Source organism: Sciurus vulgaris (genome assembly GCF_902686455.1).
Source record: "Sciurus vulgaris genome assembly, chromosome: 5".
Classification (NCBI taxonomy): domain Eukaryota; kingdom Metazoa; phylum Chordata; class Mammalia; order Rodentia; family Sciuridae; genus Sciurus; species Sciurus vulgaris.
In genome coordinates, this window is record NC_136465.1 from 172,497,371 (window position 1) to 172,513,913 (window position 16,543).

General features: G+C 60.6%; 1 protein-coding gene across 1 annotated transcript in view; it reads left to right on the forward strand.

Annotated features, from left to right (window-relative positions):
* CACNA1I (calcium voltage-gated channel subunit alpha1 I) overlaps positions 1 to 16,341 on the forward strand; it is a 109,462-nt gene extending 93,121 nt beyond the window's left edge. Inside the window, 14 exon segments of the mRNA XM_079141413.1 lie at positions 951 to 1,040; positions 2,857 to 3,049; positions 3,561 to 3,712; positions 4,778 to 4,887; positions 5,429 to 5,562; positions 6,145 to 6,215; positions 8,710 to 8,788; positions 9,362 to 9,483; positions 9,998 to 10,336; positions 10,603 to 10,749; positions 11,324 to 11,446; positions 12,163 to 12,328; positions 13,817 to 13,989; positions 14,905 to 16,341. Of these exon segments, the coding sequence (XP_078997539.1) occupies positions 951 to 1,040; positions 2,857 to 3,049; positions 3,561 to 3,712; positions 4,778 to 4,887; positions 5,429 to 5,562; positions 6,145 to 6,215; positions 8,710 to 8,788; positions 9,362 to 9,483; positions 9,998 to 10,336; positions 10,603 to 10,749; positions 11,324 to 11,446; positions 12,163 to 12,328; positions 13,817 to 13,989; positions 14,905 to 15,546 (2,541 nt within the window). The 3' untranslated portion in view covers positions 15,547 to 16,341.
* The last annotated feature ends 202 nt before the right edge of the window (positions 16,342 to 16,543 follow it).

The window sequence follows — 16,543 nt, forward strand, 5'->3', positions numbered from 1 at the left end:
GCAGGGGAAGAAGGAGGGAACTGCCTTGGAGAGGTAGGAAAGGTGGGCCAGGGCAGGGCAAGGGCCCCGACTCAGAGCCTGGCTCCCTGTCCCAGAGTGGCAGGAACTCAGAGGAAGGTATGACCTCTCTATCCCCCGGGGAGGGGGTTTCCAAGGTAGAATGTGACTTCAGGGCAGCCTGGTTATGTGGGATCCTTTGTGAGCCCACTGACCACCCTGCGCTCTGCTCTGCAAGGAGAGCTCAGGAGCCCATGCTCAAGTTCAGTGCAGAAAACCTTCACTAAGCACCTGCTGTGTGCAAGGTTCTGTGCTGGGTGCTCTGGGACCAGCCTGTGACCTGGCTGAAGGGACATGAGGCTGCTGGCCTGAGATCCATGTGGGAGCCCTGGCTTTCTGTCTCCTGAGGACCATCCCCTTTCTCAAAATTTCACAAACCACTGAGAGCATTGCTTTTTACAGACCCAGAGACATTGAGAAACTTGCCTCAAGTCACACGTCCGGCAAAGGCTGGGCAGTAAGCCAGGGCTCCTGGCTTTTCTCTCATGAGATTCTGATTTAAGATGCTGAGGGCAAGCTGGGAGCACCCCTGGAGTTGTCAGGACGCTTCTCATTTAAAATCCCAGCCAATCCTCCCAGTGGCATTTACGAGTTCCTAGTGTTGGCGAGGGAACAGGGGCACACAGTTTTCTTGTTTAAGATCATGCAGCTGGTTTATTCCAGGACAGCAACTGGAACTCAGGACCCTGGGTCCAGGGCTCTTCCTCCTGCATCAGCAGATTCAGGGCACATGGGGAGCACATAGTAGGTCCTCAGGAAACCTTTGTGGACTGAGAGTTCAGCTCCGCCACACAGGGAAGGTCCCTGTCCTTCCGCCTCCCCAAGGTAGAACAGTGGAGAGCTGGAGGTGCAGGTGTGGCCCTCACCCGTACCCTCCTTCCCCTGTCTTCCAGGCGCTGATGTCCCTCTTTGTCCTGGCCTCCAAGGACGGCTGGGTGAACATCATGTACAATGGGCTGGATGCTGTGGCTGTGGACCAGCAGGTGGGCATGCTGGGGCCAGGTCGTCTTGAACAGCAGGGAGGGTCAGCCACAGCTCACCCCTCACGCCCTGGCCTGAGTCTTCACCACCAGTGTTAGTGTAAATCACGGTTCCATTCACTTCTGGAAATCCCCCTGCTCTGCACAGAGGACTCCCAGCTGGCTCCTGCCTCGAGGGGCACAGACTGTGGTGGTGGAGGCCAAGTGCAGAAAGAGGGAGGGCTGAGCCAGCTGGCAGAGGGACAGCAGGTGCAGGCCTGAGGTGAGAGTCATGGGGGGGCAGGAGGCAAGCAGGCCCGAGAACGCCATGAGGCCCATGGCAGGGGCAGGAGTTTGTTCTGCGGGCAGAGGGAGCCATGGAGAGCGGCATGCCCTGCTGTTGAGGATGCTTGGGGGCCTCCCCTGGGCTGTCGGGTGAGGATGGAGCTGGGGAGGGGGACGGATGAAAGGGTTGGGGAGAAGACGGCCTAAGAGAAAGCCCGGACCTTGGCTCCCAAGGCCCCTTTGGGAGCAGGTGTTCCCTCTGGGTCTAGGCAGGGACTTCAGGCAAGATGTGCTGACCTGGTTTGGCTGTGTCCAGACCTGGGGAGACTGAGGAGCTGGTTGGGAGAAGGAGCAGGGTGACTGTCCGGGCCAGGACAGGGCCCACTCTGGACGAGTCAGGCTTCAGGGATTCCCAGGCCTATAAGTGACCCCTGGCTGTTGTCCTTATGGGATCCACCTGGTTAGACTCCAAAGCTAGAGATGGTTTTGGGGGTGTGGGGAGTGAGAACACTTGGAGGCCTCTTCCTGCACCCACTGTGCTCTGTCTCCCACCTCAGCAGTGCATGTGCACATGCAGACTCTGCCAGGCTGTGCCTGCCCCTCTGCTGGCCGCCTTGTTTCTGGTTGGATGAATAAGTGTATGGACAGATGTGTTTATGTGTGTATGTATGTGTAAGTGGGGGAGGTGGGGGGTGGATGGACGGGTGGGTGGATGGTTGGACAAGTGGATGATTGGATGAGTGAAGGGGTGGGTGGGTGGATGAACAAGTGGATGGATGAATAGATGGATGGATGGATGGATGGATGGATGGATAAGTGGAAGGACAGATGGGTGAGCAGATGGGTGGGTGGATGGATGGATGGATGGATGGATGGATGGATGGATGGATAGGTAAGTGGATGGATGGATGGAATGAATGGATAGATGGATGGATGGTTGGATAAGTGAAGGGGTGGGTGAATGGATGGACAAGTGGATGGATGGATGGATGGATGGATGGATGGATGGATGGATGGATAAGTGGAAGGACAGATGGGTGAGCAGATGTATGGGTGGATGGATGGATGGATGGATAGGTAAGTGGATAGATGGATGGAATGAATGGATGGATGGATGGTTGGATAAGTGAAGGGGTGGGTGAATGGATGGACAAGTGGATGGATGGATGGATGGATGGATGGATGGATGGGTGAATGAATAGGTAGATGGATGTATAGATGGATAAGTAAAGGAGTGGGTGGTTGGTTGCTGGATGGATAAGTGGAGGTGTGGGTGGATAAATAGGTGGCTGGATGCTTGTGTAGGTGAATGAATGGGTAGGTGAATGAGAGAAAGGAGCCTGGCAGGTGTTGCAGGAGCCAGTAGTCAGAGCAGGGAAGGCAAGCGGCTCTCTTTGCTGAGCACCTCCCTGTGCCAGGGGTGTGCGCTCTCCTACACCTTGGAGGCAGGCTCCTTCAGTCCTCACTTTGACCCAAGGCCTGCCCAGGCTGGGTGCCCGCCGTGGCCCTGTGGTGCCCGCTCAGTGCCTGAGCGCCTGGCTCTGGCTCCCCGCAGCCTGTGACCAACCACAACCCCTGGATGCTGCTGTACTTCATCTCCTTCCTGCTCATCGTCAGCTTCTTCGTGCTCAACATGTTCGTGGGCGTGGTGGTGGAGAACTTCCACAAGTGCCGGCAGCACCAGGAGGCCGAGGAGGCCCGGCGGCGCGAGGAGAAGCGGCTGCGGCGCCTAGAGAAGAAGCGCCGCAGTGAGTGGGGGCGGCGTCACCCCGCCCGGCCCCTGACCCCAGCCCATGCTCTGCCTCACCCCAGCCGCCTGGGCCTTTGGAGCTGGAAGGGAACAAAGGATGTGATCCCCGTGCTGGGGCCCGGCCCTTTGTCCCAGGGTCTACCTGACCTGGTGACGCCGTCCTGGCGTTGGATGGGTGGCCCCACCACTGACATGAACGGGGCTCTAGGTGGCTCCGTCAGGCAGAAGGCAAAAGCAAAAACTCTGCATGCCTGGCCTGGGCCATGGGACCCCCGTCCACCCCGGCCCCACCGCAGACCCAGAGGCCCGTGTTTGGGGTGCCTGGTGAGAATCTGTGTCCTGCCCCCTTGGCTTCCTCCACCGCCTCTCACTGTCCCCCCCATGGCGCCCTGGCTGGGGAGGGGCCCTACTCTGCTCCAGGGCCTGGGGTGACCAGTGGGTTTCCCACCGGCCAGCCCCTCACCCACCTTGGTCCCAACCCTGTTGTCTGTGCTGCTTTCCTGCTGCAGAGGCCCAGAGGCTGCCCTACTATGCCACCTACTGTCACACGCGGCTGCTGATTCACTCCATGTGCACCAGCCACTACCTGGACATCTTCATCACCTTTGTCATTTGCCTCAATGTGGTCACCATGTCCCTGGAGCACTACAACCAGCCCACGGTGAGCCCAGGGTTGCTCCCAGCTCCAGGTCACATGGTGAGAATGGGCCTTAGCAGGACCCCACCCTAGGGACAGGATGGGCAGAGTCGGCTGATAGCAGGGTCTGAGTTGCCCCTCCATGCCAGGCCCTGTGCTGGGCACTGCAGGGGAGGAGGCTCAGGACAGCCTCGCCCTGAGCAAGTGCATAGCCTGGTAGGGCAGATGCGTGCAAGGGAAAGATCAGAGGGAAAGGTCACTTGGGCCCAGTTGGTGGGGGGAGGTGACTATGGGACAGTGTGACCAGTCCCCAGAATTGCAGATGGGGTGCATGAGGAGAATGTGAGGGGCAAGCACATTCTAATGTGCTTAATGGAGTTAATGGAGTTGGGAGGAAAAAAGGGGAAGCAGAGCCTCCAGGAGAGGAATTCATGTCTGCTTCCAAATGACAGGACTATTATGAATGAAGGAAAAGGGAGGGGAGACACTGGTAGAACAGAACAGTAACTATAGAACTTCCAAATTGACATGAAGAAATGGAATAATGGCGGCTCACATTTACCAAGTATTTATTCTGTGCCCAGCACTGAACTATTAGCTCATTTAATTTCCACAGCAATTTTCCAAGACAGGTGCTATTATTTTCCACAGTTTTCAGGTTAAGAAACTAAGTGTCATAGGGGCCAAGAAATCACCTAAGGTCACACAGTGAATAGAGAGTAAATGCTAAGCCAGGATTCAAATCTATGCAGTCTGGTTTGGAAGCCCTTAACTGCTAACCCATACTGCCTCCAAAGAGGACTGCCAGAAGAAGTAAGGACCAGCAGAAGTAAGGAGAAGGGAACAACAATGAAAAATGAATAATATACATTAAAGAAGATGGAAGGAATAAAAGAAATACATGTATTCATACACATACATATGTATATAGTGTGTATATGTGTGTGTGTGTGTGTGTGTGTGAGAGTGTATTCGTACTAAATGTGAATGGACTAAATTCTCCCCTAAAAGGCAGAGACTTTCTGACTGGCAGAAGGTTGTGGGGGCAGGTCATGGGCCCTGGATCATGCTTCTCTTTGCCCCTGCTAGTCCCTGGAGACAGCCCTCAAGTACTGCAACTACATGTTCACCACTGTCTTTGTGCTGGAGGCCGTGCTGAAGCTGGTGGCATTTGGTCTGAGGCGCTTCTTCAAGGACCGGTAAGTGGTGGCTGGGCTGGGACAGGGCATCCAGGTGGGGAAGCAGTCCTGGCCTCTGGAGAGACCTGGAGAAGCCAGAGAAGGGGAACCATCAAGCACCTAGACCTTGGTGGCCAGGGGCTCCCAGCTGCTGCCGATACCCCTGAATAGGAAGTGGTTAGGTCTCACCTTAAGGGTGCAGGGCATTCCACCAGGCCCTACTCAGCGCCCAAGTCCACATGCTAACCTTCCTCTTTAGAGGGAACAAGTAGGGCTCATGTCCAAGGGAGAAGGTGGCTCAAGATTGAGATTTAGAAGTGAGAGCTCATGCCTCTTCCCCCAAAGGAGGCCAGAGATGTTTGTTTAGCTTGGTTGACTCCTTGCTTGGGGAGCAGAGGCTATGGGTGGGTAGAGAGGAGGCTGGACTTGGTGGCATTTGGAGGGCTGGTTGGAAAGTTGGCCACAGAGCCCAGGGGGCCATGCTAGGCGGGTGAAAACCTGGAAGGCTCCCCCAGCTGACTCCCCTGACTCCCACTCCTGCCCTCCTCTGCCTGCCTGTCAGGTGGAACCAGCTGGACCTGGCCATTGTGCTGCTCTCCGTCATGGGTATCACGCTGGAAGAGATTGAGATCAACGCAGCGCTGCCCATCAACCCCACCATCATCCGCATCATGCGGGTTCTGCGCATCGCCCGGGGTGAGGGGTGGTGGCTGCTGGTACAGGGAACGGGGACAAGTAGGGACAGGATGAGACTCCCCATTCCCTGGGGATAGCCCACGGGAGAGAAGTGAGGTCGGGGCAAGCGACGTGAGGGACTCTGATGAGCAGGGCAGGACAGGAGCAGGAGGTGCCCACCCCAGCACCTGTGCACAGCTGCCACTGGGTCACACCCTGACCCTGTGCTCTAGCCTCAGACGGTGATGGGAGGAGCCCAGTCCAACTGGGAGCGGGTGGCACAGCTCTAGTGGCTGCCTGGCGTTGTCTGGAGCTGTGCTGGGGACACTCGGTCCTCAGCACTTCCTCCCGCCCCTTGTCCTCCCCAGAGGTGGGGAGGGCGTGCAAGACTGGCTCCCACCTGCTGGACCTCATTCCCCTGGGCCTTTTCACACCCAAGTCTGCACGTGCTCTGTTTGGAGCGCGGCACCCGAGGGCAGGTTCTGCTCGCGCTCCGCCCAGCCCACCCTCCTCCCGGATGCACACACCTGCTGGCTCGGCACACGCGTGCCCTCCTGGCTGGGCTGAGCTGGGCTGAGCGGCCGGGCCGGGTGTCGCCCACAGTGCTGAAGCTGCTGAAGATGGCCACAGGAATGCGGGCCCTGCTGGACACTGTGGTGCAGGCTCTGCCCCAGGTAGGTGCCACTCAGGAGAGAAGGGTGTAGGAAACTCCCCGTGGAGACTGGAAGGCCACACAGGGAGGGGACCTTTGAGCCTTAGCTGGAAGGGTGGCTTGGCCGATGGTGTGGATGGGGGGTTCCGTCTGGCATTGCAGGAGGGGGCAGAATGAGACCCTGGCCTGGGGGACTTTGAGCATTTAGGAAAGCCCCCTGGGATGTGGAAGGGCAGGTAGGGCCAGGGCCTCAGAGGGAGGTCTTTGTCTTCCTGAGAATTCTGCAGTTCCAGAGCCACACCCCACTTCCCTCTGACTGCTCCTCTCAAGTGGCCCGTGCTGGGAGCCTGGGGGCGTTTGCTTATTCATCGTGACTTCGGGGGGGGCCTTTCCGTGTCTTTAGACCCAAGGGGTAGCTATAGTGCACCAAAAGAATGACGAAGCCTGACAGCCCGGAAGTGGTGGCAAAGTATCGTCTGGGGGCCTGTGCCCACGTCCCCAGTGAGTCCTCTCCTCAGGCGAGGAGTGAGCTTCCTGGCGGCCTAGTTTCACAGCGAGAGTGTCCGCCCTCCTCGGGTCTGGTGGGAGAACAAGGGCAGTTGCTCAGAGATGTGCTTTTCCCTCACGAGTGGGAGATGGCAGCAGGGGGTGGGGGTGCAGACAGGAAGTGAGTTGGAGCCGCCATGCCTGGGATGAAAGCGTGGGCCCTGGGCATGTCTTCACGTCTCCTGCCCAGATCCCTTGCCTGTGGAAACAGCGCTCAGGCAGAGGGCTGGTGCAGGGTTTCCAGAGTCGAGCCAAGCCAGCATCAGCAGGGCCCACTTCGGCAGTGCTGATGAGCCTCTGGAGGCGGCCAGTGTGCCCAAGCCCTCCTGGCCTCCTGCTCCCTCCTCCCCTCCCCCGCGCTCTGACCCCCCGAGCATCCTACCTGGCTTCCTAGGCCAGCGCTGAGCTGGCGCAGGGCACGAGGAGAGGTTCGGGACGGCCCAGCCTCAAGTAGGAGGCACAGAATGGTCATTATGATTACATCAGCACTTTACAAGAAGCATGTGACAAATACCACATGTCCACGGGTAGGGGAGAGCTTCCCCACAACATCTGTTAGCGGACACCCAGGCTGCCATGGGGACAGGGGACATTTCCTCAGTGGTACGTGAGGTGCTGTGGAAAGGAGGCCTCAGGGAAGGCTCCTCAGAGGGTTGGGCTTTGAGGAGTGAGGAAGAGTCGTGGATGAAACCAGGAACGGAATGTGCAGAGGTACCACGGGTCCCTTCCCACACGATTGGACTCCAAGGTTGCAAGATCAGGCTGGGAGGGTCCTCCAGGCCAGGACAGCAGACCTTTGTTCTGAGGCAGGAAACTTGGGCATTGTCCTGCAGGGGCAGGGTGCCACAGGAGGGTCTGAGCAAGGGAGACCTTTTAGAAGGTTGCTCTGATGACTGTGAAGAGAATGGAGGAGAGACTGGAGGCAGGGAGGCTAATGAGGAGGCTGCCTGGGCCATTGGGGCCTGGGATGCTGGGATGGAGGGAGAAGACTGATGGGGAGGTGAAGGGATCCCCGTTAAGAAGCCACCAGCCCTGGGCCTGAGCAGGGCGAGAAGCTGGATCCCAGCCACACCTGACCCTTCCCAGCCGTCAGGCCTCAAGCTTCCCCTGGGAGGTGCACTCTGGTGCTTGTGTCATCAGTGAACGGAGCTTGATTTAATTAGGCAGGCAGCGAGCGGAGCGGCTCGGAAGGAAGCCTCCTCGGGAGCATCAGTGATTAACGGGCTCACTTTCAGCAATTAGCATGACCGCCGCCTGATCCCATTCACACGGGCCTTCAGAGAGGCTGGGGACGGATTTCATTTCTAGGGCAGGACACGATTGAGCCTTCCCTTATCCTTAGCACGGGGTAAAGGCAGTCTCCCAGTGTGGGCGGAGGGAACTGGGTTTGGAATCTGGGGCGTTTTCTCCCGCGGGAGCTGTGGGTTGGGGATGGCTGCCTTTGCGGTTTTCTGTGGCCCAGAGGCTGCACGAGTCCTGTTCATTCCTCTCTGTGGCCCTGTGCTGGCCTGCAGAGGCAAATCTAACTTCATCTGGTCCTTAGGATAGGGACTTCCCAGACCGGCAAGGGACAGTGCCAGGGACACACCTGTTACGCTTGTGCTAACAGGATCTATTCATTCCTCCCAGAGGAATCCAGGCAGGCTTGGCGGAGAAGGTGGCCTTGCTGCTGGGGGGGGTGGGGGGGGGTGGTGGTGCAGAGTAGCTAGGGGGCGTGGCCTGGGTGGGCGTGGCCTGAGGATGATTCAGGGACTTTTGGGAGTGAGCCAGCCAGAGGTGAAAACAGGTAAAGGTGTGGTAAGCATTTTATTATTCTGTGCCCACGCTGGCCTGCCCACCCTCCAGGAGGTCCTGGGGACTGACAGGGACACACAGCTGGGCCTTTGGGAGTGGGCCCCCACCTGCACCTTCCCTGGCCAGGGCCTCCTCCCCTGACGTCTGCCCATGCAGCCCTCTGCTTCTCCCTGCAGGTGGGCAACCTGGGCCTCCTCTTCATGCTGCTCTTCTTCATCTACGCTGCCCTGGGAGTGGAGCTCTTCGGGAAGCTGGGTGAGTGACCCCTGAGGCTGGCCCCAGATGGGGCTGGAGAAGGCCCTGGCAGCGTGGGGAGCCTGAGCCTCCCCCTCACTCTCACTGTGCTGGGAGATGCCCTGGTGGGCAGAACCCAAGCTTCTAAGAGTGGCAGCCTGGTCCACGTGTGCTCCTGGCCTGAGGTGGCCCCCTGGGCCCAGTGGTCTGGTCCCTAGGGAACCTGTTGTCCCTTGCCTTGGGCCAGTGTCCATCTTCAGCCAGCACCACCCTGCAGGCAGAGAGGCCAGGGCGAGGCAGAGGGCAGGAGGTCAGCTCCAGAAAGTGGGTTCTCTTGAGGGGCTGGCCCCCGCCCTGCCCCACCCTCTCTTTTAGCCACTGGCTCTCTGGCTGGAGGAGAAGCTGGCTGCTCCTGCCCCCGAGCCCAGCTTGCATGCCACCTCCCTAGCCTCAGCCTCTCGAGCTGTGGACCGGCTCAGTCAGCGTGCATCTCCGAGGGTCAGGGTGGGGAATCAGAGGAAGCTGGAGGTGCCGCTCAGGTCTGGCCGCGGGGGCTCTGCCTGAGGGATGGGCTGAGCTCCTCTACGCTTTCAGTCTGCAACGACGAGAACCCGTGCGAGGGCATGAGCCGGCACGCGACCTTCGAGAACTTCGGCATGGCCTTCCTCACACTCTTCCAGGTCTCCACGGGTGACAACTGGAACGGGATCATGAAGGTACTGTGGGCGGGCTCAGGACTGAGCGTGGTGCTGCTCCTGCGGGTCCACGCTCAGCGCCCCCTGCACACAGGAGAGGAGCACAGGGCCCTGAGGCGCTGAGGCAGGATGGCATCCTCCAGGGGACGTGCCTCTGAGGGCCCAAGTGGGAGGATGGGGCACAGGGAGGCCCCATCTGTCACCACAGAGGTGAGGCCCTGGCCTCCTTGGGGGGACAGACTGCAGCATGGCCCTTTGTGCTGCCCACATGGGTCTCCAGCGTGACCCCAGCAAGTGGGTGGGACATCAGGGTGACCGGGAGGAGGCAGGAGGAGCAGGCACCTCTTGGGGCCCGGCAGGTGGCGAGGCCTCCTCTGCCTTGCAGGTTGGGGGTTGAGCTGATTTGAGAGCCACGTGGCAGGGACAGGCCCCCGAAGAGGCCTGGATGCCCTGGTTGGCCCCTGGGGACCCAGCTGCAGCGGGCGGGGTGGGAGGGCGGCTGTCACCTGCGCGGCCCTCCTGCTCCCACCCGCAGGACACGCTGAGGGACTGCACCCAGGACGAGCGCAGCTGCCTGAGCAGCCTGCAGTTCGTGTCCCCACTGTACTTCGTCAGCTTCGTGCTGACCGCACAGTTCGTGCTCATCAACGTGGTGGTGGCCGTGCTCATGAAACACCTGGACGACAGCAACAAGGAGGCGCAGGAGGACGCCGAGATGGACGCCGAGATCGAGCTGGAGATGGCGCACGGCCTGGGCCCCAGCCCGAGGCCGCCCCCCAGCTCCCCGGGGGCTCCGGGCCGAGGGCCAGGAGGGGCGGGCGGCGGGGGTGACCCTGAGGGCCGCCTATGCCGGCGCTGCTACTCTCCAGCCCAGGTGGGTGGCCGCCCCAGAGGGCGCCAGGGTCCCCAGAGGGCAGGCACCGCGGGCCAGGGGCGGCGGGCCTGGGGAGGCCTCAGACAGATACCTCTGTCTTTTGGGGCCCCACCCTGCTCAGCTCCAAAAAGGAGTGACCCTGTGACAAGGGGACAGGGTCCAGGCCATGGGCACAGAGACCGGGAGGGAGCTCTGCCCCACCCATCATAGTCCCGGGCACCCAGCCGATAATCCCACCTGTCCCCACCCCGTCCCCGTCCGCCTAGGAGAACCTGTGGCTGGACAGCGTCTCTTTAATCATCAAGGACTCCTTGGACGGGGAGCTGACCATCATCGACAACCTGTCCGGCTCCATCTTCCACCACTACTCCTCGCCCGCTGGCTGCGAGAAGTGTCACCATGACAAGCAGGAGGTAGCAGCAGCGGGGAAGGAGGCTGGTGCTGGTGTGGGTGCCCCGAGGCCTGTGGGGTCCTGGCTCGGCCCCAGAGCCACACGGTCCTGGTGGCTGGGCAGATGGCCTCTGCCCCAGCACCCCCGCCCCCAGCTCCCTCTCTCCCAACTGCAGCTGGAGGCAGCCCCAGCCTCAGAGATCAGAGGGGGTGAAATCAGTGGCTGCAAGTTCCCCAGGTCTCCCGGCCCTGCGGATTCCCCTGCCTGGGACACAGTGAGCAGGAAGTCCATACGGGGCAACAGGAGCCAGGCCTGGCTCAGCCTCTGTGGGCACTTGGTCTGGGGCAAGCAGATGGCATGGAGCTCATAGCCCATGGCAGCTCATGGCCCATGGCAGCTCATCTGCCCATCAGCCCAGACAGAGAAGCCTGGCTTCCATCAGAAGTGACCCCGTACACCTCATGGGTCACCATGCCCAGCGGGCCCATGGACCTCTCTGAACACTGCTCTCTATCCTGAGATCCGTTGCTGAGAACTCTGCTTCCCAGGCCTGCTGTGTTCCACCCAGGTGACCAAGGCACCGTCTGTCCCTGCAGGTGCAGCTGGCTGAGACAGAGGCCTTCTCCCTGAACTCAGACAGGTCCTCGTCCATCCTGCTGGGTGACGACCTGAGTCTTGAGGACCCCACGGCCTGCCCGCCTGGCCCCAAAGACAGCAAGGTGAGCAGCCTGGAGGGAGGGCTTTCTGAGTTCGCACTGCTCTCCTGCAAGGTTTGGGGTGTGCAGCGGCTGGGGCCTGGCTGGCTAATTGTGCGTGACTCAGAGAAGAAGTCATAGGAATAGGTGGTTCAAGTCCATCTGCCTTGGAGGGGGCATCAGGGGGCTCCTGAGGAACTTCTGGACGGGGTCACCTCGGGCCACAGGGCTGAGGAATGCTGGGAAGGAATGGGAGAGCCCTGGTGCTCCAGGTACAAGACCCCGTGCAGTGACCAGAAGGCAGGGGTTACGCTCCCCATTTACACATGTACAGCAAAGGGAAGGGCTGTCCAAGGTCATGTTTACAGGGAGGCTGCTGTGGCCTCTCAACCCGTATCTGTGCCTCCACTGCCCTTGGCTTGGCTTCTGCCCTGGGCCAGGTCTGTACCTGGCACTTGGTTCCAAAAGGTGAGGAGGACTCTGATGCCCTCGAGGATTAAGAGTCAAGGGGAGGGAGAATAGGGGACCACTAATGGCTTGGGGCTGCCTGGAGGTGGGGCCCTTTGGCTGAGAGATTGAAGATGGCACCTACTGAGGTGGGGCAGGTGAGAGGAGGAGCCTTCCAGGCATCAAGGGCAGATGGAACCAGGGACAGCGCAGCAGGGCCACGCAGGTGGCTGTCGCAGGCCCAGCCTCTGTCCCCCGTCCGCGTTCCTGACCTGTACCTCCCTTCCCCGCAGGGTGAGCTGGACGCGCCCGAGCCCACTCATGTGGGGGACCTGGGCGACTGCTTCTTCCCCTTGTCCCACACGGCCGTGTCCACGGGCGCAGAGAACTTCCTGTGCGAGATGGAGGCAACCCCATTCAACCCTGTCCGGTCCTGGCTGAAACATGAGAGCAGCCAAGGTGAGGGGGGGACCCCCAGCCCCCCAGACCCCAGCCTGATCAGACCGAGGCGGTGGAGTTTTTCCTTGGCATTTTTGCCCAGACTACTATATTTAGTCCAGAAAGAACCAGATAGATATCTGGCAATGAGATGGACTCTGAGGTTTGATATAATAATAATAAAAGATCAAGAGCCAGACAGTACCAAGAGATGAGAGAACAATTATAATAGAAACTGGGCTAAGGGAAGCTTCATGCTGAGGTTCCTAGGAGCTGTGGTGAAAAGGGAAGCAGGTTGGTGCTCACAGTGCTCTTTGTTAAGCAGAAGGAAAGCTGGCTGCCTAATTATTGAGGTGTTTTTGTAGAGGCAGGGGACTGAGCTTGCCTGTCACTTGGGCTCACCTTTGCCTGTAGTCCCCTTGGAGGGTGACAGGTTCACAACACTGTCTGGGAAAGAGAGCAGAGAAGAGAAACCCAGCAGAAGAGAGACCCCAGACTCTGAGCCCACTCCAAGTCCTCTCCTGGAATGTCTGCCCTGGGTGCCTCCCAGGAGCTGGGGTAGGTGGCTTTTTCAAGGACCCTCACTAAAGCTGATAGCTTCTCTGCTGGAGAACAGAGAAGGCCAAGGTACCAAGACCACCAGACTTCTGGAAGTAAAAATATGGGCATAGGGTCTGACCCAAGAGCCATGCTGATGAGTGGAATCTCATCCCCTTAGTTAACCATTTCTATTTTCTTCTTCCTTAAATAATAAAGCAGTGTAGAACAGGAATCCCGCCTGGGGACATTCGGGCTGGACAGCCATTGGGGTACCTATTTACATATTTCCAATCCTGCATCCATCCCCATCCTGAAAGGTGCAGAGGGGACTGTGGTAGAGCCTTCTGCTGTTGCTGGTCCTTCCCAGCACACCGAAGCCCTGGGCCAGCCTCAGGCTCGCCCCTCTGTCCCTAGCACTGCAGACTGTGGGGACCTAGCAGCTTCTGTCTGCTCGGCTCAACCAGTGCAGGCCCCAACCCAGGGCTGGGAAGATCGGCCCTGACTGTTGTCCTAGAGAGGCCCAAGGCATGGCCAGGTCCTGCGGGGTGTCAGGCCTGAGGGTAGCTAATGCTAGTGAGTCAGCACCTACTGTATGCTTGGTACTCAGTGGGAACTCTGCAGCTGCTGCTTATTCACAGCCTGCTGGATGCCTCCAGGTAGACATCTGGTCCTGTTTTCAGAGGAAAAGACACAGGTCAGGCCTGGAGCCTGGTCTGCTTGGATCCTAAAGCGTGGTTCTGCTCAGAACCTGTCTCCAGAGTCGCTCCAGCTGGCTCAGTACTCCTTGCACTCACGGTGGGGAGACTGAGGCTCAGAGACAGGGACTTGCTGTGGCTTCAAGCCAGTTTGCTAGGTAGCCCTTCCCTGGCAGCCCAGTGAGAGCATGCTCAGCACCCCGCCTCCAGGGTCCCCTGCAGCCTGAGGCTGCCCCAGCTCCGTCTCTTGCCTCCTCCACCCACTCTTCCCCAGACGCCTCCAGCCCACTCCTGACCATGCCTGTGGAGTTCTTCCACCCAGCTGTGTCTGCCAGCCAGAAAGGGCAGGAGAAGGGTGCTGGCACTGGGACCCTCCCCAAGATCGCCCTGCAGGGCTCCTGGGCATCTCTGCGGTCACCAAGTGTCAACTGCACCTTCCTCCGGCAGGTATGGGCACCCCCTGGGCTCATCAGAAGGGGTTCATGGGAAGTTTTGTGGGGGGTGGGGCTCTGGGTGGGTGTGGAGGTGGAGGGCAGGCCTGAGGATGGGAGGTCTGGGCTGCAGGGACCAATGACTGGCTGGAGCTGTGGCTCCCATGTCACCTGGGCACACAGAAGGACTGAAGCACATAGTGCAGAGCCCGCAGACCCATAGCTCCATTGAGGGTGGGGAGGCAGGGCCACCCCCTCTCCCATAGGGTGGTGGAGGCAGGGCTGGCAGGCACTCGGGTCATTTGTTCACTCAGGGATGGTTGACCCTGCCTGGGTCCTGGGTGCTGGGCTGTGAGCCACAGCAGGCAACAAGCACAGTGTCCCTGCCCGAGGGCTGACGTCCGGCGTTTAGAGTGTGTGCAGTCAGGGTGCAGAGAAGATGAATGCCTGCCGAGCTCGTGTATGGGAAGGGATGCATGCTGGGAGGATGGGCACAGGCACGGGCTTGGGAGTGGAGGGCCGGAGGCCTTCCTGAGTCAGGGGGTGGAAACACGCAGGGTGGAAGGGTGGAAGGGTGGGCCTGGAGGACAGGGGCTCAGTGAGCATGAGGCCCCTGGGGTGGGCCCACTTCTCCCTGGGCCCAACCCCAGATTTCTCAGGGTGAGCTGGGAGCCCCCGTGAAGGGCAGGGCTGGACTGACTTGGGTTTGAGAAGATGACTCTGGCTGCCCACTGAGGGGAGACAGAGGGACAGAGTGCCCCATGCGGTGACTGCCAGAGCCCCCAGAAGCTCAGGTGTGGCCGAGGGCGAAGCTGAGGGTGGGACCCGCGGGCCCCTGAGGGGTTGGAGGAGCTGTGCGCCAAAGCCAGAGGATGGGTCCCTTCCAGCTGTGGGGACTCCAAAGGCCCCAGCCCCTCCTCCCTCTCCGCAGGCCACCGTGAGTGACACGTCGCTGGACGCCAGCCCCAGCAGCTCGGCGGGCAGCCTGCAGACCACGCTGGAGGACAGCCTGACCCTGAGCGACAGTCCCCGGCGCGCGCTGGGGCCGCCCGTTCCGGCCGCGGGGCCGCGGGCTGGCCTGTCGCCCGCCACGCGCCGGAGGCTGAGCCTGCGGGGCCGCGGGCTGTTCAGCCTGCGCGGGCTGCGGGCGCACCAGCGCAGCCACAGCAGCGGGGGCTCCACCAGCCCGGGCTGCACCCTGCACGACTCCATGGACCCGTCGGACGAGGAGGGCCGCGGCGGCGCGGGCGGCGGCGGCGCGGGCAGCGAGCACTCGGAGACGCTCAGCAGCCTGTCGCTCACGTCGCTCTTCTGCCCGCCGCCCGCGCCGCCGCCGCCCGGCCTCACGCCCGCGCGCAAGTTCAGCAGCACCAGCAGCCTGGCCGCGCGCCCCGCGCCCCGCGCCGCGCTCGCCCGCGGCCTGGCGCGCAGCCCCTCGTGGGCCGCGGACCGCAGCAAGGACCCGCCGCCCCGGGCGCAGCCCGCCCCGGGCCTCGGCCCCGCGGCGCCCGATCCGCAGCCGCCACCCGGGGAGCTGGAGGCGGCGGACGCGGCGAGCAAGAGGAAGAGATGAGGGCCGCAGGGGCCGCGCGACGCCACCGCCGCCCGCCCGCCCGTCTCACCGTCTTTACCTCAGGAGCCAGGGAGCAGACAGCAATACTCGTCCCACCCCGGAGGGCGCGGGCGCACCCGCCCGGCCCGGGGTCCAGGAGGCGGCCGCCGGTGCCGCGCCGCGGGCCCCCAGCGCATATTCATATACACACGCAGCATAGATATACATAGACAGACATATATATTTATTTTTTTTACTGAGAGCTTATGAATTCCAGAAAGTGCTAAAGTTGGGGCGCGGGCCAGGCTGCTCAGGGGCCGGGCCCCCAGGGCAGAGGGTCCTGGCCGGGCATGGCGGCCGCGGTTTGGGCGGCTCCCTGGGTTGGGAGTAGCTGGAGAGGATTCTCCGGGCTCAGAGGCCCAGAAGAGGTGCGATTCAGGGTGCACTTTTTCCCTTTAAAGAAGAGACGCTGCTAAGATCCCCCCACCTCCCAAGTGTCGGGGTGTCTGTCTTGTCCTCTGACTGTCCTGTTGTTGTGAGATCTTTTGTAGACACCCCAGAGCACACTAACCTCTTAGTCAAATGGTTAGATGTTTTCTTTAGAAAATCAGGGGCAGGTAGACATTTTCTTAGGGCAGGGGTGGGGTACAGGGCAGCTCCAAGGCGGGGCAGGGGTCTTAGTGCCAGTTGAGGTCGTGACCTCAGTGAGCACTTTGGGGGGTAGGTTTCTGCTCCCAGGAAGGCCCTGAGCAGGGTGGCTGCTAAGAGAGGACAGGTGACAGGGGAGTGAGCAGATTTTAAGGGTTGAGTCCACCTTCCTGGACTGGGGCGGTCTGTTGTGTGGGGACCTGCCCTTAGTATGGGTCCAGGCTGCAGCTGTTTCTGGAGGTTGTGATCACCCCGCCCTGAGCAGCTCTCTCCCTGCCCTAGTGGACTTCAGGGTACAGCAGGTCCCACAGGATTCTAAGTAGGGGGGCACCTGCCCTGGCCTTGGGACCAACCCCCTCCCTGCCTTCAC